We start from the raw sequence: 25944 nt of genomic DNA on the forward strand, positions 1-25944 counted from the left end.
CTTACATCCTCAAGAGCGATCCTCTCCGCCAATCACTGACCGACCATGCAGATGACGTAACAGGGCGCCCATGCTGCACCGCAGGATGCATGCAAGTAGAAACTAAGAGGCTAACTGCTGCTCGAAAAAGAAGTTAACTGTTTGTGGAACTCTAGCCTTCCACGGATTATTCATAGGTAGGACGCATGATGAGCTGTATACGATATAAATGCTTCCTGACCCAATAATCTTGTCAATTTACTTGGCGTAGAAATTATTGTATTTTTGTAAACGTAATGTGCGACTAGTTTAGTTTCAACCCTCTAATACCCTGATTAGCTGATACGCACTCGGAAATCATTTGGATTGGCTGTTGTAAATAGCAATCACGATTACCACGCCCACAACTAGATTAGGGAAGTCAGACAGGAGCATAGATTTAATGAAAACAGTATTTGTTTTCATCTATCCATTTAAGATCTCGCCTTTTTAATTATAAGGCCGGGAGGAGTATTTCTTTACAATATTTAAAGTAAAGTTTTAAGCATGTTTCTTTTTGTTATGAAGCTTTTTGACCCTCCCTCTTAACTGCATGGATGGCGATCACAGCATAGTAACAAAAATCGACCAAGGAAAGAATTATATTTTTAACAGCTGTTTATTCGCAGCCTGCCTACTTATTCGCTCAGGCATCTTTATCTGCAGGTGGGTATTCTGTTAAAAGAACGATACGATGTTGTAAAAGTTATACATCGATTTGTGTCATTAAAATTAATGAATAATTAGAGGAGCACATCTTCCACGTTCCGATCGAATATGAATTTTTCTGTGCCAAAATTAAATATTTCTCTAGTCAAAGTCTCCAGTAAACCCCGGGCAAGGAAGTAAGATGATATTTAGCGGGCATTGTGTAGAGTGAAGTCGCATCGGGCCACTTTATCCGTAGGCTCGAGCAAAGATCCAGTACATTTTAAGAAATGTATCATTATTGTCACAGAACTGTGAATATTAAAATGGAACAACCAGTTTTAGATTTTTTGAGGGCCCAATAAATATACTTAGACCTCTTTAGATATAGGAATGCAACAAGTTTGCCAGTGAATTTGATTAGTGTTACCTGTGATGGACCTGGCAAAATTCACGTGAAGTCAGACTAGAATTTTCAGTTTTTCTAGTTATTCAACAATTTTAATGACACAAATTGATGTATACACTTTTGAACATCTTACCTTCCTGTTAACATGGAATTCGAAGCTGTTTCCCAGGTGTAAGAGATACCTGGCTACAAGGGAAAAAGTTGCTAACTTTCAGCCTCAATAATTCTTTAAATCATGAGTGTTATAATATGGGGGACTAATATTAAGCAGATGTTAGTGATTGTGCCCTTTGATGTGCTCCACTTCTCGGGTTGGGTTCCTACTTAGCATCCATCAGCTCTTAGCAATTTTAACTTGAATTATGAAGGTTCAGATAAAAGATGGATGGAAAAGGGTGTAAAATCTTCACTTTATGCTTAAAATATAATTCTGTAAAAAAAACTCTTAGTTGACATTGATACTGTATTGAAAAACAGAAGTTGCAGGGAGCTGGAGCGTAGTGTGTCAGTGTCTTGGAAACAACCTTGAATGGGTTTCTAGAACAGTGTGCAGCGCCGCCAAATTTGACATTACATCCTATCCTTGTCTTATCTACAAAGATATTTAGGATGTCATATCTTGCAGCCAGTGCTCACAGGATCACCTTTTGTGATGTCCTATCCTTTAACACAAAACAAGTTGCAATCTAAGAGAGATACTGTGCTGGAAATCTGTGGTACTGTTAAGTTTTAACTGGGAATTACTAAGTTTCTAGTGTATTTTATTTCTTTATAATTTTAAAGGAGCACACGATTTATTTGGCCCATAAAGTGTACTGCTTTGTTTTTGCAATTCAATACCATGGGAGTCTATCCCGTCATCACTGGGCATAAGTCAGGAAACAGACCTGGACAGGCTGCCTGTCCATCTCATCATGTTATATTGTGAATTTAAATAAAGAAAAGTTCATTAGATTTCTAACTAGGACTTTGTGAGGGTAAAGATTAAACCTGTGATAACATTTTATTTTAGTAAGATGTTTGTTTCTTCAATTTTTTTTAATGCAGTAGATTAATAATTAATACTATAAGGATATAAGGCAGAGGGGGAGATAGTAGTACCTAGGCTCCCTTCCAGTTTTCCTACTGGGTCGATATCACTGGCCTGTAGCAATATCATACAGCGCAAAAAAAAATGGTGTACTTTATAGATTTAGGTGTGCTGAATCAATTTCTGAAATGGGTATTTTTCTACCACAGACCTTTTCAGATTAAGTGAAAAACACTTTTTTTTTTTTATACTAATCCCTGGGATAATTTTTTTTTTTTCGCATGAGCATTGGGGGTCAGAGTGCAGGGTCATCTATTTGTACAGCAGCTGTAGAGCAATCGCAGGTTAAGGGCTTTGATCAAGGGCTCAATGGTGTATTCCTTCTGTCACTACCAGGATTTGAACTGGAAACCTTCGAGTTACCAGCCCAGATACTTTACAGAGGTCAGAAATGTTGTTGAAAATAACTGCCTGCTTTTTATAATCTTTCTTCAGTATTAATATTATAAGCTATGCTATCTGGCATTAACGCTTTACTCGGGCTCGGAATTCTGTATAAGTACAGTTACGCCTGAGTGTCTCTCAGGATAAGTTATTATGATCCAATGCACAGTGTTAAGCCCAAAATAACTCCCAGTAGTAATATTTTACTGGATGAAATAACAATGCTTCAACAAATTATGACTTTCAATGTGTTCTTCTACTGTAAGGTAACTCATCAATATTCATGAGTGGGGTGGAGCCTTCAAACAAAGCAACATGGCATGTAAACGAGAAGCTGTAAAGCCAGTTTTAGAACAAACTGAATCTGCACCATTATTTGAATAAAGTGATAGTGAGGACAATGTAAATTGCTCATCAGATGTTGACATGGATAGTGAAACTTATGTATACGGCACTCTATGACCGGACCACCTCGATATGCCTAGCGAATTTAGTTGCCTGAAGATTCACCATGGTGCAGGTAGGTGCGTGGGAAACAGGCAAAATGATGGGATCAAGTAGAAAGACCAGAAAGGTATTAGCCCCCTATAATGCCTCCGTTCATAATGCAGCAACTGTCGTTCGTGTCAGAGGAAATGTGAAAGGCACTAAGCCTACAGTAACACAAGGGCGACGCATCGATTATGTGGATCAGGCAGTGAAATTCCACCATTTCATACACAAGCGACAAAAAATAATATAAAAAGTGCAAAAAAAACACACTTCTACTGTCCTGATTGCAATGTCAGGCTGTGTGTTGATTATTTCAAAACACATCACATTAAGGACGTGTAACAAATCTACATCGGTACAGCAGTGGACACAAGACATTCCTTTCCTATGTCTCTGTTACATGTAATAACATTTTGTCTTGTTGGGGAAAAAAAATCATAATTTTTGACTCATTTTCCCAGAGGTAAACATAATTCTAAGGAGGTTCCTAAAATTTCGTCTTGTCTCTACCACTCTCTTTCAAAAAAGTACACACCTCAAGGCAGGGTTAGGAGACCCTTCAATTAGAATTTCGGGTAAAAACATGGAACTCAACCATTGACGAGATACACTTCACAACAATCTGTGCCAAATCGGGGCAATTAAACTAAAACTTCTACATCACACACTTACTTTGACTCTGGTTATCTAAAATATACCCAGGCCAGGGTCCTAAGTTTAAGCGATACCATCAGACGTCTGTCTAGCTTGGACGTACAGCAAGTTTTGAAATTGTCCAGCACTCAGAATATATTTGGAAAAAAATATTTAACTGCACATCAGATAGTATTGAAACCACTTTTACTTTTAAACCATTTACAGCAGTATTCAGAGTGCTATCAGAGGGAATAATAATGTGCATTGCTAACTCATTACCTTATCTTATTTAACAGGAAGCATCCTACTCCACCAACTATAACACAGTAAGAAATGGATTTCACTTAAAATAAGAAAAACTTCTTTAAAATCTCACAAGAATTTATTAATGTTTCTCTTAACAAAGCATGCTAAGGATCTGTTAGCCAGTTTTGAAGCTGTAATATCTTTGCGTGACAGTGGTGCAGTGGGCTATCCAATTTCATACATCTGCAGAAGGGTTGGGTGATGGTGTTGATGTCATATTTCATATCAAATTTAACTTTATGTGTTATATGCTCAGTTTTTCTATATCATATGTATTGCAATGTAATTTCATACAACCAATAAAGACCAAAACAATATATATTTGTTTAATTTTTTTTTTTTTTTGAGAGTTTTATTTGTAGACACTATGGCTCAGTGGGGAGAATACTATCAAAATGAGGATGATCCAGAACAGGAGGAAGGAGAGGCACCCCAAGGTAAGGTTGTTTTAATAACAACTTTTGCTAACTGCAAAAAGATTAACGGTAAACAAAAAACTTCATATAAAATTGCCATTGCAGGTAAGGAAGGTAAAGGAAGATGAATAACAACTAATTAAACTAGTGCTGTTTTAATATAGGGTGACACAGTGTATTTAGACTAAATGTCACTTACCAAATACCCTGCCATGAATGTGCCTGTTGCAGCAGGCCTGGGGGTATCTTCATACATAGCAGTATCACAGGTATCTTAAGAATACACCTCCTCACAACATGGGACCTGTGGACAGAAACAAACTACTGGTGAAGTCTAATATAAGCATATTCAGAGTAACTGGCTACATTTAGTCAACAAGCAGCTGAGTGTAACCCGTCAATGCCCAGCTGATTTTATCTTAATTGATGAAGTATGGGAAGCCAAATTCCAGTCCTGTGGCAAGAAACAAGATGGTACAGTTGCAGTGGGTTAAGGAACACTGGAGGGGTACAAAATGTGATGAATTCTGCATTAATTGGAGGAACAGGATATGGCAAACACCCCATAGGTCTATGGATCCAATTGCAGGGTGTTAACAGTGATTAGGAGGCAAAATGATGAGAGAAGGTTTACTTGAAGTACACCAAACTCTTCAACACAAGTAGAGTAATGTTTGAAATCGCAGTGTTCGGCTCCCCAGAGCGGTAAGAAGGGAAAAGACAGAAGGGGGCTAGGAAATGCAGGCTGTCAAAGGATCAGATTCGGGTAAAAAGCAAGGAAATTGAGAGTATGTTTCATTAGAACGTAATCGCTAGCCACAGTTGTTGAAGTCAGAAAGCAAAAAACTAATTTGTGAAAAAAAAATGTATGATGTCCTCAAACTTGGACAGTGTTTTAGACACCGACCCAGCTGATATACAGCTGTAGTGATAATGTCACCCAGTGTGATTTCCAGGGACGTGTTCTCTAGCAAGTAGCCATTGTGACTGTGCCCCTTAAAAACAGAATGATGGCACGGGAAATAAACAAAACGGTAAATAATTATAACTCGGTGAAAACCACGTTGTCTACATCAGTGGTTCTCAAACTTTGGGGCAGGCCCCCCTAGGGGTGTGCGAAGTAACAAAAATCCATCCATTATCCAAACCGCTATATCCTAACACAGGGTCACGGGGGGTCTGCTGGAGCCAATCCCAGCCAACACAGGGCACAAGGCAGGAAACAAACCCCGGGCAGGGTGCCAGCCCACCGCAGAAAACATCTATTGAAACCAAAACGAATTAGCTTAACTTAAACTACATTCTGATACTAGAAAAATAAATATAGAGTTAGATAAATGTTGATAAAAGTTAAGTAGATATAATAAAATATGCATCTATGATATATCATTAATTAAAAAAGAACAAATTGGTATTAGTGGGCTCCTTTCAAAAAAACGTTTTAGGGGTCGTGATTAAAACTGTCATAAAAACCTGGGTCGCAAATACTTAAAGGGTGAGAAACGCTGATCTACATAGAATGAAGGTGTATAATCAAAACATATAAAATAATCCAAAAAGTAAGGAAGAAAAATGTATGAACTTCAGAAAAGTTCCACAAACACACTGTATATCTCAATATTGTTGTAGACCAGATTCATCCTTCCCTGGCATCAGTGTATTCTTCGGTAAATTTTTATTTTTCCCACAGAAGATTAATGCCTAATGGCACAAGGCTGGGTAATTTATAGGAATTATTCCAAGAAAATCAGAACTGAGTCAGCCCACTTAAGGATTCCAGTACAGTTTATTTTTATATATCATACTTTAATATACAAGCCGAGAGCTTTATGCACATTTAGAAAAGTAATTAAAATAAAACATAATTTGCAGTAAAACAAAAATAGTAAACATTATGTACAGTACTCAAAGAAGTATGTAATTTTATATGTAAAGACCTTTTAAATATAGAAAATTAAATATAAATAATAGGCAATTCAGTGCATCCACTTAATGTACTCGTTAGGTTTATTTTTTTTATTTCTTGATCGACTGTATTATTTCTCCTGTGAGACGGTATCCTTGTTTTTATGTTTCTGCTGCTGTAATCATTGAATCTCCCCTTGGGATTAGTAAAGTTTATCTAATCTAAATAAAATTCTCGACATAACATTCACAAGCCTGCTAAATCTAAAACTACACATGGACAATGACTGGGCACAGTATTCAAACCTAGGCTAATTAAACCGTAATGCGGCAGCACCATGTCACGGTGTTACACTGAATTAAGTCCAGTGCCTAAATACTAATTATATGAAAAATTGTAAAGTTAGAGTTTATATGAGTGTGTATGTGCAGATTGCAGTTGATAAGAGAGAAACACAGAATTCCAATCTAGGGCCCGTAGTCATTAAGAAAGACAAAAATCAAAACTTTGGCCAACAGCCTGCCCAGTTCTGCCAATGGACTGTCTACATTGTTCTGTGCAGAGTGCTGTGGATGGTTTTGGTGGATTAAGATTAAGATTTTAGGCAGAGTTTGCCGAGGTGACAGCATATCTGTTCTGAGGTCTTCTTAGAAATCGGGAGAGAGAATTTAATAAAGATGGCAGCAACCCAAAAAGATATTTATTGAAGGATAACGAAAAGGGAGTTGGAAAGCTTATCACAATGATTGCAGCAATTATTAATAAAATATTATGAACAGAACAAATAACTGCTTTGAGAAGGAATAATCTGTACATAGTAGAGATCATTCACCACTTGAATTTTACCAACTGTGAACACACACACTAGCGTCATTTTAGCGTCACCAAATCCACAAAACTTCATGTCTTTGGAAGGAAACCAGAGCGCACTGTGGCAACCCACCAAGAAAACATGCAAACTGCAGGCAGGGAACACAAGGGACACGACTGCCTGCGAGGCAGCAGCACTACCCCTCTGCCACCATGTCGCCACAACATGTGTAATTATTATCTGTATTCATTATTTAAATGAAGTTAACGACTTATCTGTAAAATGTTACATACTGTACACACTTTAATTTATTTCATCATGAAAGTGATATCAAGTATAAATCTAAGGATTCTAAACGTGCAGAGAGCTGGAATATCATAAATGTAACGTGTTCTGTGTGTGGTTATTGCTGCTGTCGGGTCAGGAGGAAGCCCCAGAAACACGTAGCGATTAACAACTGGGTCTGTTTTAAGATGATGTTTATGACAGTCTTCTTTAATAATAGAGTAAACTACGGGGTTAAAGTGGACATTTCGAGATTAAAGCCAAAATTTCCACTTTAATCACAAAGTAGACCTTTTCACCATTCCCTTAATTTTTTTTTTTTTTCTCTGTGACTTAGATACGCTGCTGTACAGTCTGATGCTTTCGTGAAGGTGGAATGTGAGACATTTAAAATGTATTGTCTCATTATGTTGGGGAGTATGCAACGGGTGAATATAAAATCTCCATGAATGCATTTGTATGTCGGCATTTGGCTCACCACATCGAGCTGTTCGTCAAATATCAAAGCAGGCACATCGATCCCATAGGATCCGCGTAGCAGCTTTCTGTCACATGTTCATAGTAAACAGAGACTCTGACGTCACGTTCCAAATTGTACCACACTGCGCCCCCCGACTTTTTGCTGGTCACGCACACGTCACAATAATGTCTGAGGACGTGCTTAGAGGACGCGTCAAATGAATGCTGGGAACGTGTGGCAGCCATGATGCATGTGGGTACGCGTTCTGAGTGTGAAGTATAAACGTGCCCTTCTGAGGGTAGGCAGTAGACAGACATGGCATTAGGTTCATGGGCTCTATAAATTAGTTTTAGAGCCCATAAGTGAAAATGTAGTAGAATACTTATGATACTTGTCAATGGATTCACATTTTATTTAAACGTGTAATTATTTGCTTTTGTCTTGAATATATTTTATTGATTTGAGAAATGAGCATTATTTACATGTCATTTTACTATTCTTTGCACAAAGAGATTACCCCACTGTCTGTTCTCCACATTTTTTTGCCTTTAATTTTTACTGCAGAGTGGAAGTACACTGGCAGGGACAGCTTGATCTTTCTAGTGGATGCTTCAGAGTCCATGTTTCAGTGTATGGAGGAGGATGAGCAAAGCCCTTTTGAGATGACCTTGCAGGTAGGAGATTGCATTAAATGGTGAAGTTGTTTCTTAAGATGAGTGTAAGATGTTTTGTAAGTTGGAGCTAACCAGTTTTTGAAACGAGTAAACCAGTTTCTCAACATCATATCAGATAGGCAAGTTGCTGGATTATACAGACCAACAGTCTTTGGTCCAGGTCATGTGAACATGTCCTGTTTATGGTCCGTATTGTATCCTTGATATGCTTTTCAAAATAATTTGGAAAAGGTCTTGGAAGTAAAGTAGGAGAAATGTGAATAGCCTATAAGACAAAACACGAAACCCAATATTAGGCTACATGACAAATGTTCCTTCCCCTGTCCCATTTATTTTTACTTATGCTATTTCTGACTGGTTGACCGTTTCCAATAATCCAATTATACTTTTAACCGTAAAACTCCATTATTCACCCTTTTATTTTCTGACTTGCCTATTCTGGGCTGGTTACGTCACTTCCAGAGAAGTCCATTGAGTGAAAAAGCTAATTAAAAGGGCAGACTCAGTTACAGGAACCTTATCAGAACTGGCCGATGTTAAGAGTGGTGTTCCACAGGGGTCAGTACTAGGGCCGCTGCTATTTTTAATATATATAAATCATTTAGATAGATAGATAGATAGATACTTGATTTAGATAGGAATATAAGTAACAAGCTGGTTAAGTTTGCAGATGATACCAAGATAGGTGGATTAGCAGATAATTTGGAATCCGTCATATCATTACAGAAGGACTTGGATAGCATAGAGAATTGGGCAGATTTGTGGCAGATGAAATTTAATGTCAGTAAATGTAAAGTATTACACATAGGAAATAAAAATGTTAGGTATGGGCGGTTGGAAAATTGAGAGTACACCTTATGATAAGGATTTAGGAGTCATAGTGGACACAAAACTATCGACTTCCCGACAGTGTTCAGAAGCCATTAAGAAGGCTATCAGAATGTTAGGTTATATAACACGATCTGTGGAGTACAAGTCCAAGGAGGTTATGCTCAACCTTTATAACGCACTGTTGAGTTCTCATCTGGAGTACTGAGTGCAGATTTGGTCTCCAGGCTACAAAAAGGACATAGCAGCACTAGGCTGATTCCAGGTCTACAGGGGTTGAATTATGAGGAAAGATTAAAAGATCTGAGCCTTTACAGTTTAAGCAAAAGAAGATTAAGAGGTGACATGATTGAAGTGTTTAAAATTATGAAGGGAATTAGTACAGTGGATCGAGACAGTGACTTTAAAATGAGTTCATCATTTGGAATCTTGTTAAGGGTAAATTTCGCACAAACATTAGGAAGTTTTTCTTTATACAAAGAACAATAGATATTTGGAATAAGCTACCAAGTAGTGTGGTAGACAGTAAGACGTTAGGGACTTTCAAAACTCGACTTGATGTTTTCTTGGAAGAAATAAGTGGATAGGACTGGCGAGCTTTGTTAGGCTGAATGGCCTGTTCTCGTCTAGAGTGTTCTAATGTTCTGTGGATCCCCTGTAGGTTGTAGCAAAGGAGATAAGTAAAACAAATCAGAGTGCCATTATGAACAATGCTACACATCACTCTCTCACACACACACTGTCACTGAATACTTCCAGGCAGTGAATTATTCAGCAGAATAAGTATGAGCTTGACCTTTAGATAATTGTGTAAGGTTACCCCAGACAAACCTTGAATGACTTTAATGTTAATAAAAATGCAGAAATAAGTTTGATGTGAACAAATGTAACACATTATAGTACTAATTCAAATACTGTTTGTTTACATTGGTTTAAAGATATCTAGGTTAACGTGATCTCTCTATGATTTAAATTTTAGTTCAGGTGATGCTGTAGAAAAAGACAACTTTCTCATAGCATCCATCATTCAGGATCATTTGTTTCATGTGGCATTCAGATTCTAAGAAAATATCTCTCATAATCCAGCAAAGAAGAACTTAATAAATATTGCTTACCATTAAAGCTTAAAAGTCCAACTCAAGAACACATATTATCATCAACACATCCTCTTCAATTTGATGACATATGAAGCTTTCAGTATGACAAGAACTCAAAATTCCCCTTTAACATCAACAGTAGAATGGTTGACTGGAAGCAAAATTGTCATTTTTGCAATGGGTGTAAATCTGAATGAAAACTGTTTTAAGGGTCAACCTAATGTTATCAAGAACATTATCTGCATAACTGGAAGATCCAAGATACCTTCCTATGTGTTTTCTGTCTTTATTAATTGCTAAAGAAATTGCTTAGCGCAGTTATCCATGTTAGATGAATTAGCACCTAGAACTAAAATCGGATTCAAATTATACTGACAAATACGCTATTGAGGGGAAAAGTAGCTTTGCTCATAGAAAAAAATTGTTTTCAAATAATTGCAATAAAAATGTAGCGCATAATCAGTACTGTCTATATTTTATTGTCATATGTATCGAAGGTGCCGATCTTGAAACAAAGAAATGATTTCAGTTGTATGAAAAATAAATATTGCTTTACCAGATTTTCCATTCATTTATTCATTCATCTTTGCACCTGCTTATCCAGATCAGGATCTAAGGAGTTTGAGCCAGTCCTGGCATCTGTGGAAGTTAGGAAGGATTGACCTGGATGGAGCACCAGGTCATCACAGGGCCACTCCTGTAACAACCCTCCCTCCTACCCTCACTCACCTGGATTTTTGCTTTGCCAGTTTATATTAACACACATGCCTTTAGGGTTAGGGAAAATGCTATAATATCCAGAGAAACAGCCATGTGCGGTTCACATGTGAAGAACGTGCCAAATCCACAGCAGTAGTTCCTTCAGGATGGATTCAATCCCAGGATTCAATTGTGGTACTTCAGCGGCTCTCATCATAAGCCACTGTGCTGCTTTTGACCCAAAGTGTCTTTAAAGCCAATACCATATAAGCAGCGATACTGAACACCTTGCTTAGGGTTTTGTTTGTGGGTATTTGACTTCTTCCCTGCTTACTCCTTACAGTGTATACGCAGTGTCTACACCAGCAAGATTATCAGCAGCGAACATGACCTGCTGGCGTTAGTGTTTTATGCATCTAGAGAACAAAATGGCACTTTCAAGCATGTCTATGTCTTCCACAACTTGGACACCCCAGGTAACTATTAAAAGTTTGAAAGGACCCTCAATGGTATTTTAAAGCGGAGATATTTTAGGTTATAAAGTACATCATATGAATACAATTTAATGAATATCCTTTCAGCACTTAGAATCTTATGAGAAAATACAGTTAGCATATTTTCTTAATGTGTTCACCATTTTCAGTGAGTTGAAGCCTTGTTTTATGTTTTAGCACTAACCACGTTACTTCGTGACTTTGCTATAACTTGACATTCAGATCTTTATGAGAGCTGCTAGAGCAGAGAGGGCAGTTACTATAAATTATATTTTATGCTGTTTTTTTGTTATTTTACATTAACAATCCAAAGCATCATGCACTTGGCAAATGCTCCCTTTTGCCATAAGTAAATGGTGAACTTCAATGCCTTCTTTTTGTGAATCATGCTTTCCTCCTGCATTCCTCAAGGTGCCCGTAGAGTCCTGGACTTGGACAACCTTCAGAAGAAGAGTCAGAAGGGTTTCGATGAGTTGATTGGCAGCAGTGCTCAGTTCTCTCTTGGGGAGGCACTGTGGACCTGTTCGAACCTCTTCAGCGATGTAAAGCTGAGGCTCAGTCACAAACGTGTCATGCTTTTCACAAATGAAGACAACCCGCATGCAGGAAATGGCGAATTAGCCAGACAGGCTCGCACTAAGGCCAGTGACCTGCGGGAAACAGGTTGGTGTTACTTTTGTTGCTTTCATAACAACTATTTTATTAACTTAAGCATTCAATTTTTCTCCTCTAAAACGTGTCTGTATCCAGATTTAGCGTCAGGTCTTCTCCTGTATTGTATCACATTACAAGTTTTTGCCTTCTCAATCCTGTTTCTTTGTTGTCCGACAGGTGTGGTCCTGGACCTGATACACCTCAGAAAGCCTGGGGGCTTTGATGTGTCCCTTTTTTTCAGGGACATAGTAACTTCTGTTGAGGATGAAGACTTGAAGCTGCAGGTTGAGCCCTCCTCAAAGCTTGATGATCTGTTGAGGAGGGTCCGTGGTAAAGAATTAAAAAAAAGAGCACAGGCTAGGTAAGGATTTTTAGAATTGTGTTGGAAAAGGAGACTTTCAAAAAATGGTAAACAATAAAGTAAATTTAACATTTAGGCATGTACTGTTAAAAAACTAGACAAGCCTTTTGAAAAATACATCTGTCTCTGCTAGGTTGAAGCTGACCCTTGGAAGTGGTGTCACCTTGGCGGTGGGAGTTTACATAATGGTACGCAGTGCCACTAGGCCATCTCCTATTCAGCTGTACCGTGAAACGAATGAACCAATCAGAACCAAAACGCGCTGGTTTAATGGTGAGACTGGCAGCTTGCTGTTACCCAGTGACACAAAGAAAATGCAGGTAATTGTCGCTTATGTTATGCTATAAATGCCTGGTGATTTTAGTACAGAAGCGTAAAAGTGTTGAGCTATGTTCAGATCTGATCTTTAATGCAGCCAAGCGGACAGTTTCCAAGTTTTACAAGTAATTTTGTTTTTAGTATTTATTTAAATTAGCAAATATACCCCATTTTCTGTTTGTTTATTTTTTTTATTTTATTTTGTATTGTCCTGATGTTAGGCTAGTCCATAAATAAAGAAGAATGAGACCTAATTTGGACTTTTGATTTTTAACCTTCTGAATTGCAAAGGCAGTGTTGGCTCATTTTGTGACAGAATTAGTAAAATAAATAAATAAATGACTGACTGTAAAAATGCTTGGCTACTGCTGGGATTGTGCCATAATTTGACCACATACTGAAACTTATCCTGCAAAGTGCAGTGCATTCCCATGGATACTTACAAATTAAAAATAATAATAATTTATATTTGGCTGACACACTTGTATCCAAAGCAGCAGTCACAGTCAGGAAATGGACAATTGTTTACATACATATGTCACTGTTGAGGCATTACCAGGACTTGCTGAGGATCACACGCTGGTGGGAACGAAACAAGCAGTCTAGCGTTTAAAGTCCATTGCCTTAAGCAGTATGCTACACGGCCTGCCTAAGCGTGCCAAACGTCAATCCAGACAGAAATGAGCCAGTAACCAAAGGATGTAAATCTTGAGATGTTGATGGCACCTATCACTTCAGTAAGGCAGAGTTAGTTAAAACAGTGCTCATTTACCTCAGTTTCAAGGGTGGGGAAGTTAAGATGTTCTACAAATCTGGTATGCTAACATCCTTGTGATCCTTTCTGCTGCAGTGCACTCCGTGACATAATGCAGTCTCCATCCGTCTTCATCTTAGAAATGGTGTAACATGTGATACCTTGTTGGCATCAGACTTAGTTAACTTGTTGGCACGAAAGTAAAATATTATGTTGGTTTTCCCTTTCTGTTTTCAAAGCCGTAACATCTATGAGATCCTAAGAATAGTGACCAACGATTGAAAACCTGGGGGAAACCAAAGGCTTTTCAGAAAATGGCATGCAATTAGGTTGGAATTTGGGGATGTTAAAAATGAGCTTTGAAAATAGGCAATCGCTTAATGAAAAAAACACTTCTTTTTATGTTTTGGTTCGTTCAGGGGCAACTGGGCATCAGACAACTCGTCGAAAAGCCAACTGGGCGACAGACAACTCGGCGAAAAGCCAACTGGGTGACAGACAACTCAGCGAAAAGACAACAGGGCGAAAAGACAATTCAGCAAAAAGACAACTTGGCGACATCCTTTACTAGCTTTTAATGCTATTTAAATGACAACGTAGGACGCCGGATAATCCACAGCATCACCTGCTTTATGAGAGTCCCAATACATTGAGAGTAAAGCTATTCCTTAAGCCGTACTCGCAGGTCACCTTTGTATTCTAAATAACTTCTATTATACGGTTACAATCAATACAATTTATATAAAGGATTAGCAATTTTGGTTGCAGAAGATAATGTAAGATGGAGTTTGTTCCATCTGCAGAATAAAGTTTGTTCGTCAATTATGTAAATTTATTTTCAACATTTTAAATCACGTTGTCATTTAAATACAATGAAAAAATCTCTTTGAACCTAACTGGTAAAGGATGTCACTGAGTAGTTTCTTCGTCGAGTTGTCTTTTTGCCAGGTTGTCTTTTCGCCGAGTTGTCTTTTTGCCAAGTTGACTGTCGCCCAGTTGCCACCGAACCGTTTTGGTTAATCTATACTAATAAAAGGCAAAGCCCTCACTGACTGACTCACTCACTCATCACTAATTCTCCAACTTCCCGTGTAGGTAGAAGGCTGAAATTTGGCAGGCTCATTCCTTACAGGTTACTTACAAAAGTTAGACAGGTTTCATTTTGAAATTTTACGTGTAACGGTCATAACTGAATCCTACTTACGTACATATATACGTCCATAGCCTGCAGCTCAGTCGCCGTGTGAGGCGGAGTTGCATCCCCCATCCCCACGCCTCCCACGTAATTGGCTGCCTGCCGATATTGCGTCCCCATCCCCACGCCTCCCACGTAATTGGCTGCCTGCCGATATAAGGCCGTCCATCGCTCCAGTCTCTTCATTCCCTTCCTTGCTTCGCCACGGTATTCATGTCTCCTTGCTGATGACTGCAGCCTTTTTATTTAATCCACGGCTTCTCCCCTGTTTTATTGTGCTGATAACTGCACCCTTTTTATTTAATCCACGGCTTCTCCGCTGTTTTATTGTTTGTTTATTACGCTTATAGTTATTGTGTAGGTATTTTAGACTTACTTTGCATTGTTCAGGTACCCATTTCCTTTATCGTTCCAACCGTACCCCCACAAACATGTCTATCGAGGTGATCACAATCGATCAAAGAGCTGTCACTTACTGAGTGGTTTCCATGCCCAGAGATGCCGCCTGCCTTTTACATTCTCTGTGTTCCATATTGCACGGCCATATCAGGCTCAATCTTGATACCCGGAGGAACATTGTGTCTTTTGTATTGAATGACTGGGGCAGGTTCAAGGTGTGGACTGACGACATTACAGGAGATAATTATACTACACAGGAGCATTAGAAGAGTGAAATGCTTAAGCCCTTCACCTATGGTTCTGCATGTGAGTTGATGGCTGCCGCTGAATTATTCAGTTGTCGCTTTCAAGTATACCGAAATGGCCAAATATTTTACACCTTTAGAGAACCGCCAATGCCTCTTAAACATCTTAGATTCACAGATGACGATTTAAGTAGTGGACACTTTGATGTTTATGAATGTTTCAACTCTCAAAAGCTGGATGCGAGGTTATCGATGAAGCCGTTTGTATGCTTACAGCGCTTGACAGATGCTGAATGTCACTTCAACACAAGTCCTGCAAATACTAACATAATTGCAACAAACCATGAAACTCAAACCGATTATGACAGCAGCAATCCAAGCTGTGAGAAAACAGTAAAAAGGAGGCATGTCAGACGTCGTGGTACATTTTCTGAAGCAGCTAGACAGAACCAACTTTGTGACGCTGCCGCCAAATACTTGCAGAAAAATCCACAAGTTAATAGACACATTGTCGCTAAATACTCGCAGGCAAATCCACAAGTTCATAGAGACGCTGTCGCTAAATATTTGCAGGCAAATCCACAAGTTAATACTGGGAATTCCTGTTAAACATCTTAGATTCACGAGTAGCGATTTGGGTAGTGAACACTTCGATGAATGAAACCTGTTATCTTTACAACAGTTGACAAACATAGAATGTAACTTGAACACAACACGTCCTCCAAATACGAACCTGATTGAAAGAAATAAAGATAATCAAATCCTTGATGACAGCAACACACATAACAGTGACAAAACAATTACATTGCCAATCAAGTTACGTTATTTTTAAACTGTTTCCTTTTCTTTTTCATAACTTCTTTAACACACTACTTCTCCTTTGCGAAGCGTGGGTATTTTGGTAAATATTTGTCATTATGACTCCTTGTCTGCTCCATTTAATTTGTTTTACTGCATCACTCAGATATATGGAAAAAGGCAAATTGTTTTGGAGAAGGAGGAGGTGGAAGAGTTGAAGAAGTTTGATGATCCAGGTCTTGTTCTGATTGGATTCAAGCCATTAGACAAGCTGAAGAAGCACTACCATATTCGACCTGCACAGTTCATCTACCCTGAGGAATCTCAGATCACAGGTCAGCCTATACGTAATTAACGTACTCCAGATAGGTACATAGATGGATTATTCGTTCGTTTGAACCAACTAACTAACTTTACTTGGCCTTTTACTGAAGCTCCATAAATAAATAAATAGCTAGGTAAATAAATATATTTATATACGCACACATTGGTCTGAACACACACCAGAATCACTAAAAAGCAAGAAACTTTAAAAGAAAGAAAACTTCTGACTTGGTTGTTCCAGTCACAGTGGGGCATTATGCAGGTGTATTGCTGTTGGTATAAAGGAGCCCCCAGTAGTGTTTCTTGACATACTTCTGCTGAATGATTCGTTGGCTGAAAGTCCTCAGTGTTCGTGTGTCACAGAAAGGATGTGCAGCATTTTACATGATGGCACTCAGTCTTCCAGGGGGTCCAGAGTGTGTCCCATAACAAAGCCTGCCCTTTTGATTAGCTTTGGTGGGCTTCTCTTTAAGTGATGTGACCAGCCCAGCATGCCACAATGTAGGAAATTGCACTGGCCATCACAGAGTTGTAGAAGATGTGAAGGGTGTCACTTCCCACATTACAGGAATGTAGTTTGCTAATGACAAAGAGTCTACTCTACCCTTTATTGTACAGTTACTCTGTCTATTCCAGCCTGTCATTAATGTGGACCCCCAAGTACTTGTAGGATTAGACCACCTCTACATCTACTCCCTGAATGGTGACCGGACATAGAGGCTGTTTGATGTAGCGGAAGTCAGTAAACAGTTCCTTGGTTTTGCTGATATTAAGTTGCGGAGAATTTTCAAAGTCTACCACCTGACTCTATTCTCTCCCCTGTCTCATTCCCTTTATCAGTGTAGAATCATCTGAGGGTTTCTGCAAGTGACAAGACCTGGTTTTATAGTAACAGTCTGTGGTGTACAGAGTGAAGAGAAAAGGAGACGGGAGTTAATTTTTGGATGGAAAATATGAGTGTTTGGAAATAACAGTCTGTATCTCCAATCTTCACATGCATGGGAAGAATAAAAGTAAACCACTAATTAATCCAAATCATAAGACATGTGTAGCCCACCACCTTATGTATCTTAATACATTTATGCTTAAAGTATCCAATTCATAGCGAAATGAAATTAACTCAAATGTCTGATAATGTGTTCCTCATTCACACATACTTTCTGAATCAGTTATACGTTGGCCTCAATTTAGTGCTTTCATTCTGACGAAGGACAAGCCTAACTGAAGTCCCATTTAATGGGAGTCTAAGCACACAATGCATTGTTGGAAATGTAAACAAATGAAACAAGTACAGAATGAGGTGATTAAGCAAATGCTGTATGATTGGTACTTTAAGAAATGAAACACTGCCAGTTGAACAATGTTAACTGGTAGGGCCCTGCATAGGTATGAGCTATAAGCCGAACTCATACCGCCATCATTAAAGCCCATATCTAAAGTCACAAGTTACGGTAACAAACTTGATTTGGCTTGTATAAGAAAGATACATTTTGTACAACAGGATAAATACACTTGGATTGTGCACACATAAACATATGACATTGATACTAACAACTCACAGGTTCTTTTAACCTTCGTTAATTCCATCCTGTTTCCTCTCAAACCAGTATCCCTTAATAAATGAAAAATATAGATATTTTTGTTTTACTTGTTACTAAGTTTGATTCACTAACTTGTGATTTAATCACACAACTGATCACTAGACATTAGTTTATTTTAAAAAATCAATGCCTTCTACTTCAAACTCTAAGGACTAAATTGAAAAATGTCTGCAGATATTGCCTTATGGCAGTACGGAAAGTTGCCAATGGCCTTTATACAAAATGGAAAATGTTAAAGAGCAGCTCCCTTAATGCTAATTTCCCTATCAAATCCTCCTACTTGCAAATAGGCAGAAGGTTACTGTGCCCTGCCTAATGTTTGGGACAAAGACACGTTTTTCTATGATTGCAGACTTTATTTTAAGGTTCATTGCGCACATTTTGGTCAGGCCATGTAGAAATGACAACATGTTTTATACATGGTCCCACCATTTCAAAGCACCATAATTTTTGGGACAATTGGCATCACAGGTGTGATTCATTGCTTCATAAGGTACCTCGGCGTACTTCTACCCTTTGGAGTCTGTTGTTGCCATTGTTCAACATGAAAACAAGAGCAATGAAAGTCAAAGAAGCTATTATAAGGCTGAAGAACAAGAATCAAACCACTAGAGGCATAACTAAAACCTTAGAATGACCTAAATCAACTGTCTGGAATATCATCAAGAAGAGAGAACACACTGGTGAGCTCAGTAATCTCAAAGGGACTGTTAGGCCAAGGAAGACACTTGTGATGACAAAAGAATCCTCACCATGGTTAAGAAAAAACCCCAAACGCCTGTCTGACAGATCAGAAACAGTCTTCAGGAGGCAGACATGTGTGTGAGAAACAACTATCAGCAGCAGACTTCATAAACAGAAATACAGAGACCATACTGCAAGATGCAAACTTCTAGTTAGGTACAAAAACAAGAGGCTATATTATATAGTTTGTGAAAAAGGACTTGAAAGAGCCTGCAGAATTCTGGGAAAAGGTCTTGTGGACAGACGAGGTAAAGATGTATCTACATGAGAGTGATGACAAGAGCAAAGCGTGGAGACCAAAAGGAACTGCCCAAGATCCAAAGCAGACCACCTCATCTATTAAACACAGTGTGGGGAGTGTTACAGCTTGAGCATGTATGGCTGCCACAGGTCCTGGCACACTTCTCTTCATTGATGATGGAACTGCTGACAGCAGGTTTGTAGAACTCAAGTTCCAGTAAAGGCCTCCAAACCCACTGGACGGCACTTCATCCTACAACAAGATAATGATCCAAACATACTGCTAAGTCAACAGAGGTGTTTTTCAAAGCTAATAAATGGAAACTTCTTGAGTGGCCAAGCCACTCGCCCAATTTAAATCCAATAGAGCAGGCCTTCCATATGCTGAAGAGAAAACGTAAGGGAACACCCCCATGAAACACACAGGAGCTGAAGGTGGGCTGTGTGAGAGGCTTGGCAGAGCATCACCAGAGAAGACCCTCAGCACCTGGTGATGTCTGTGAATCGCAGACTTCAAGTAGTCATTGCATGCAAGGAATAAGCGACAAAGTACTAAATATGACGGCTTTAATACACCTGCCATTGCTGTGACCTAAAAACATTATGGTGCCCTGAAAAAAAGTGTTGCTATTTCTATATGGTATGCACTGAAATGTCTGCAAATGCCCTAAAATGAAAGTCTGCAATGCGCACTTTAATCACATCTGAATTGTTTGATTTATAATTTTAAACTGTAGAGCAGAGGGCTGAATCAAGGAAAACATTATGAAGGGCGCTGTATATATAAGGACAGGCTAAACTGACATTTACATCAAATGTAAAAGTATGCTGTTATATTAATTACAGTAGTGGGTGTCTGGCACAGAACCCAAAGTTTTTGATTATCAGTGTTGTAAAAGGGATTCTTAATGCTCTTATTGTGGTTTCAAACTGCTTTCGATTTGTTTAAAACTGTACGACAAAGGGTAGAGTTATATAATTAATATAAACGCTTGCACAACAGCTAATCTTAAGTCGTGACGCAACCTTTTAATAATAATAATAATACATACTGTCGGAGATGACTGGGGTGGTGACCTGGCCGGGATGCCCAGGAAGACCGGAAGCGGGCTTAGGTTCACCTCGGACCACGTGGGGGCGACCACCCTGGTTCCTTTGGGGGCCACGGGTACAGAGCTTTGAAGCTGTACCGTATAGGGGCCCGTGGTCACCACCAGGGGGCGCCCCTGTGCCTTGGGAGCCCTAGACCTTGGCACTTCCGCCACACCCGGAAGTGCCGGGGGGGAAGACAAGCAGGGACACCCGGAGTGCTTCTGGGTACGCAGCCAGCACTTCCGCCACACTGGGGAGTGCCGGTGGAAGATTGCCAGGAAGCACCTGGAGCACATCCGGGTGCACATAAAAGGGGCCGCCTCCCCCCATATGATGGCTGGAGTCGGGAGAGTAGAGGACGAGGTCTTAGGAGGAGGAAGCAAAGACGCAGCCTGAAGAAGGAAGACATTGTTGTGGCCAGGACTTTGGGGACTTTTGGGGGTTGTTGCTGCACTTTGTAAATAATGGACTGTGTAAATAAACGTGTGTTGGGTGACATTAACGTTTCCGCCTGTCTGCGTCTGGGCCGGCTTCCAGAATTCATAATCATAATACTTTTTATTAATAAGCACCTTTCATGACACTCAAGGACACTGTACATAAAAAAAGATTAGGATTACACAAATTTGAAAATATGGTTGAGGGACATGTTCATTTTTAACTGATTAATTTTCCTGTTACAATCCAAATCCTGAGAGCTCTTTTACTTTTCACTAGAGGCTTTACAGCTTTTGATGCACAAACTCAAAGCTTTTACTTTTTTTTTTCTTTCTTATAACTGCAGTGCTCTGTGGGCTCCTTCATTACATCTACTGCCCATTGATGCAAAGGAATGTCCTACTTTTATTACATCCAAATATGACACTTTCTCTGCCGAAGTCATTACTTTTGTGGTCATTTTAGCTGCTGGCTAACCTGGATTTGAAGTAGAAACAAGGAATGGCTCTCTAGCACCAGCAATCGCCAGCTTTTTGTTGTCCTCATTTTTTTTTTTTTTTATAAATCTTATTTATTTATTTATTTATTTTAACTTTCCAGGAAGCTCAAAGCTGTTCACAGCTCTTCTAATCAAGTGTCTAGAGAGGCAAGTGTTTGCTTTGTGTCGTTACACCCCACGTCGCAACACCCCGCCACGTTTTGTCGCTCTTGTTCCACAGTCGGAAGAGCTGGATGAACATAAGGTGCAAGTGACTCCCCCAGGTGAGTAAAAGGATTTCATTTTTATTACGCCACCTGGATAGGATTTCCATATTCATCTCAACACCACAAAAGAAAAATTTATTAAATGTACACCTTGTAAGAATGTGTGTTGTGTACATTCTGATTTGGAGCAAAAAATAAGCAACCATAATTTTTTTTTATATTCACATATATCTTGCATACTTTGATGATGAACAAATTAAATAAATCACACCTTAAATTCACCAAATCCTGGATTTTTTACATGCATTTTATTCTTTCAATAAGAACATAAGATATCTGATGGACAAAATGAGACCTTCAATCTATCAATCTATCTACTTTGTTCGGTTATATAGCTAAACATCTCCTTCTACAGTACATTTTAGAAGTTGTCACTGTTTCCACTTAAGCTAAGTGACTTAGTGAGTTGTTCCAAATTCCCACAATGCTTTGTGTGAGGAGGTGCTGGTTGAATTGCATCTTGAATACACTGCCATTTGATTTCCACTGGTGGGCTCAAGTATGTGATTCGTTATTTAAATCTAATTGGCAGTAAGCTGAATTAGCAGCTTGTTGGTTCTTTATTAAGGAACAGCTGTGCAATGGTTAGCACTGTTTCCTCATGGATCCAGCATCCTGCATTCATATCCTGGATCTGGTCATTGGTGATGTGGAGTTTACATGGTGTCCCAGTATCTTACGGGGTTTCTTCCCACATGCCCCAAGACGTGCAGATTAAGTCAACTGATGATTGCAAACTGACCCTGTTTTCATTTTGGTTCATCCCAAATATACGGACACTTTGTTCAGCGATGTTTCCTATCTTGCACTTGCCAGTGGCAGAATTGGCTCTGATCCCCCATGATCTTGAATTAGATTAGGTGGATATGCTTCTTTACTCAAGGCAACTGAAACACAAATTTTCAAGAAAACATTTTCAACACTGCTCTTTTGTTAATGTACTGTACATACATGACACAATTTTTTTTGCATCAAATAAATGTCTCTGTATACTGTTTTTAAGGTAGCATCTTTACTTTTTCAGACAGCAGTATTCAGAATTTTTAGTTTATTTTTCATATGACTTACTGAAAGTCCTGAAAAAAATTTAAATTCCCTGTTAGTCTTAATAGGATAATACAACCACAGATATGCAATAAAATTTATTTTCTGCTGGATTCATGGAAATTCTTTCAAGAAACGTGTTTGTTTCTTTGCAGTTTAGATTCACTGATGACCAGGCTTAACTGTGTTTCTCTGCTTCTTTCATTAACAGGGTTTCACCTGATCTTCCTCCCTTTTGCTGATGATATTCGCAAATTGGATTACCCAGAAAAGGTCCAAGCCAATCAGGATCAAGTGGATGTAATGAAGAAAATTGTGCAAAAACTTCGCTTCCCTTACAGGTTTTAGTATCTCTGTGTTCTTCAAACTCTTCACCTTTTTTTTTTTTTTTTAAGAATTTAATTGGTCTGTAAATTTGTAACCAAATATTCATACATTTTGTGAAAAGTGTAATTAAGAGATAAACTATACAAGCCACAAGGAATACATAAAACCGCAACTAGATTAAAAGGGTACTGGAAAAGTTAAAAGAGAAGCTGAGTGAGTAATTTATGACAGACACTACTTAGAAATGAGCAGGATATAGCAAACTAACAAAATAAAAATGTTCCCTACAGTAAAAGTAGATTTATTGCATTGGGCAAAGTAAAGAGTACTTATAAGTTTGAGACTTAAAATTGAACAGTCGCATGTTTTTCAGTTAATAGAACAGTAACTGAGAAGATAAATGTCAAGCAGCAAAGAGGCTGACATTTCAAAGGCTGTCCCCAGTTAAAAGAAGAGGAATCCTTTTTCTAATAATTGTATTGACTGGTACAGCTTTTTATATATATATATATATATATATATATATATATATATATATATATATAACACATATATATATACACACAGTGGAACCTCGAGATACGAGTTTAATTCGTTCCAGCACTGAGCTTGTATAGCGAATTTCTCGTATCTAGAACAAACTTCCCCATTGAAAATAATGGAAATCCAGTTAGTCTGTTCCACACCCCCAAAAATATCAACATAAAAATCAATTTTCCTAACAAATAACACTGATAAATAATATATACAAGTGGAACCTCGGTTTGTGAGTAACTTGGTTTACAAGTGTTTTGCAAGACAAGCTAAATTTTTTAATTAATTTTGACTTGATAAAATGAGCGATGTCTTGCAATATGAGTAGTATGGATACACTTTGTCTGCTGAGCATCGTGTGATCATAACTGAGCTGATGGTTCTTCTCTCTCGTGCGCGTCTCTCTCCTTATCTCTCTTGCTCACGCGCCTCACTCTCTCTCTCTCTCTCCTTATCTTTTTCAACTTGGGTGAATCCCCGAGTCGAGGTGGATCGGGAAACGTGTCACGCATACCCACATCCGAGGTTCGATCCCCAAGAGGGGGTGCAGTGAGTGTGTATGCCTGATGAGCCCAGAATTAGGGCAAAACACATTTATTTTTAATAGTTTACATTATTTGACAGTAAATTATTCAACCATATATATAAACATATAACATGTATATATATATATATATATATATATATATATATATATATATATATATAGAGAGAGAGAGTTACAATTTTGTGTCTAGTCTCACCTTTTGTTGCATTTTTTGAATATTCCTAATTCATAAGCAGGCATTCCCCTGAACACTGAAACATGAAAATAAAATCTCCATTTTCTAATTTGTATTGTGCTCACTTCATCACACCATTCATTCTTCAGTGACCTGTTAGTAATTATGCCTAACCCGTCCAGTTCATTTGTGTGTATGTGTTTTTTGTTTTACAGGAGTGATGCTTTTGAAAATCCAGTCATCCAGAAACATTTCAGGAACCTTGAAGCTCTTGCACTGGATTTGATGGAGCCCGAGCCTATTGAGGACCACACTCGTAAGTTGATTTTATTGCTCACATCTTTGTTTAGAGTTACTGAAGTGATAGCAGTAAGCACTAAATTAGACTTGTAAAATAAAAGTGTGGGCGCTTTTCATCAATCAACATTCAAAAAAACACTTCTTAAAATCTTAGCAAAAGCGCCCACCTTTTATTTTACGAGTGATGTATGAGAGACTTATTTTTTACTTTTTAGCACACTTTTTAACTTGATATAAGCGTGGTTTTTAAAAAAAAAATATATATATATATATATATATATATATATATATATATATATATATATATATATATATATATATATATATATATATATATATATATATATATATATATATATATATATATATATTGAGCTTCACTTCATGTTTTACTTTGCAATTTAACCTTCTGAACCATTCTATTTCTCCATAATGTTGTTAATTTTTTTTATCTTGATCATTTTCCTTGATGGTTCTCTTATTAAAAAACATGTCTACCTTTTTCTCTTCTAGTACCAAAGGTGGAAATGATAGACAAAAGACTGGGATCACTTGTGGATGAGTTCAAAGAGCAGGTGTACCCTCCGGACTATAATCCAGAAGGCAAAGGGACACAACAGAAACGAAAAACTGGTCAGTCTCACACACCTTCCTCTTCAATCAGTCAGTGAACCTTTATATTGTGCCATTCACAGATTAAAACATCATAAGACACTTTACGTAACAAACACAAACATTTGCATCTGAATACGTTTTAACCCTGTTTTGCATTATCTCTTTTTATTTCAGCAGAGGGGAGCGGTGCAACAGAGAAAAAGCAGCGCATGGAAATATCGGAAGCAGAATTACGAGCCCATGTAACGAAAGGCACCTTGGGAAAGCTGACTGTTCCTGTCTTGAAAGATGCCTGCAAGCAACTGGGTCTCCGTTCGGGGACAAAGAAACAGGAACTCATGGATGCTCTGACTGCTTACTTCGACAACTGAAATACTTTAAAAAAAGATAAGTGGTTAAATGGCGATTTGTTCTAGTTTACTGTGCTTGTTCAGCCAGTTCAGAATTACAAGGCGTTTCTAATTTACATAATCATGTTAAATCTTAGTATGCAATTCTTTTTTTTAAGTGAACAACTATGTTGCACTACATTTTTCAATAAAAGAATTTTGCACCTGCAATTGGGTGACTTCATATTGTCCCTTTCATCGAGTCGCTTGGCACACATGTCCCATCATGCAGAAAGAGGCACATTAAAAATAACATTTCGGTTAAAGCTTGGATGCTGTTAAAAATAAAGGTGTGGTTCTTCTGAGCGAAGCCATAGGGGTTCCCAAAAGACCCGTCCACATGAAGGTTTCTAAAAGAATCTTTGTTTATTTAGATCAATAACAGTCTCCATAAAGTGAATAACCATGAAAAGATGGTAAGAGATTTGTGAA

At 38.3% G+C, this 25944-nt stretch overlaps 1 protein-coding gene across 3 annotated transcripts; it reads left to right on the top strand.

Annotated features, from left to right (window-relative positions):
• The first annotated feature begins 34 nt into the window (after window positions 1–34).
• On the top strand, window positions 35–25683 carry xrcc6 (X-ray repair complementing defective repair in Chinese hamster cells 6). Of its 3 annotated transcripts, none has more exons than XM_039765449.1 (13): window positions 35–176; window positions 4332–4420; window positions 8426–8535; window positions 11503–11635; window positions 12065–12316; window positions 12485–12668; window positions 12802–12988; window positions 16544–16712; window positions 21417–21578; window positions 22837–22966; window positions 24424–24524; window positions 25022–25141; window positions 25298–25683. In XM_039765449.1, the coding sequence occupies exons 2-13, from the start codon at window positions 4351–4353 to the stop codon at window positions 25492–25494; spliced, it is 1815 nt and encodes a 604-aa protein (XP_039621383.1). In that variant the 5' UTR covers window positions 35–176; window positions 4332–4350; the 3' UTR covers window positions 25495–25683. The 3 variants fall into 3 exon arrangements, with proteins under 3 accessions (XP_039621383.1, XP_039621382.1, XP_039621381.1); XM_039765448.1 differs by lacking the exon at window positions 35–176 and adding an exon at window positions 413–684 and having other exon boundaries at window positions 25301–25683; XM_039765447.1 differs by lacking the exon at window positions 35–176 and adding an exon at window positions 417–684.
• The last annotated feature ends 261 nt before the right edge of the window (window positions 25684–25944 follow it).

Source organism: Polypterus senegalus, chromosome 10, assembly GCF_016835505.1.
Source record: "Polypterus senegalus isolate Bchr_013 chromosome 10, ASM1683550v1, whole genome shotgun sequence".
Classification (NCBI taxonomy): Eukaryota; Metazoa; Chordata; class Cladistia; order Polypteriformes; family Polypteridae; genus Polypterus; species Polypterus senegalus.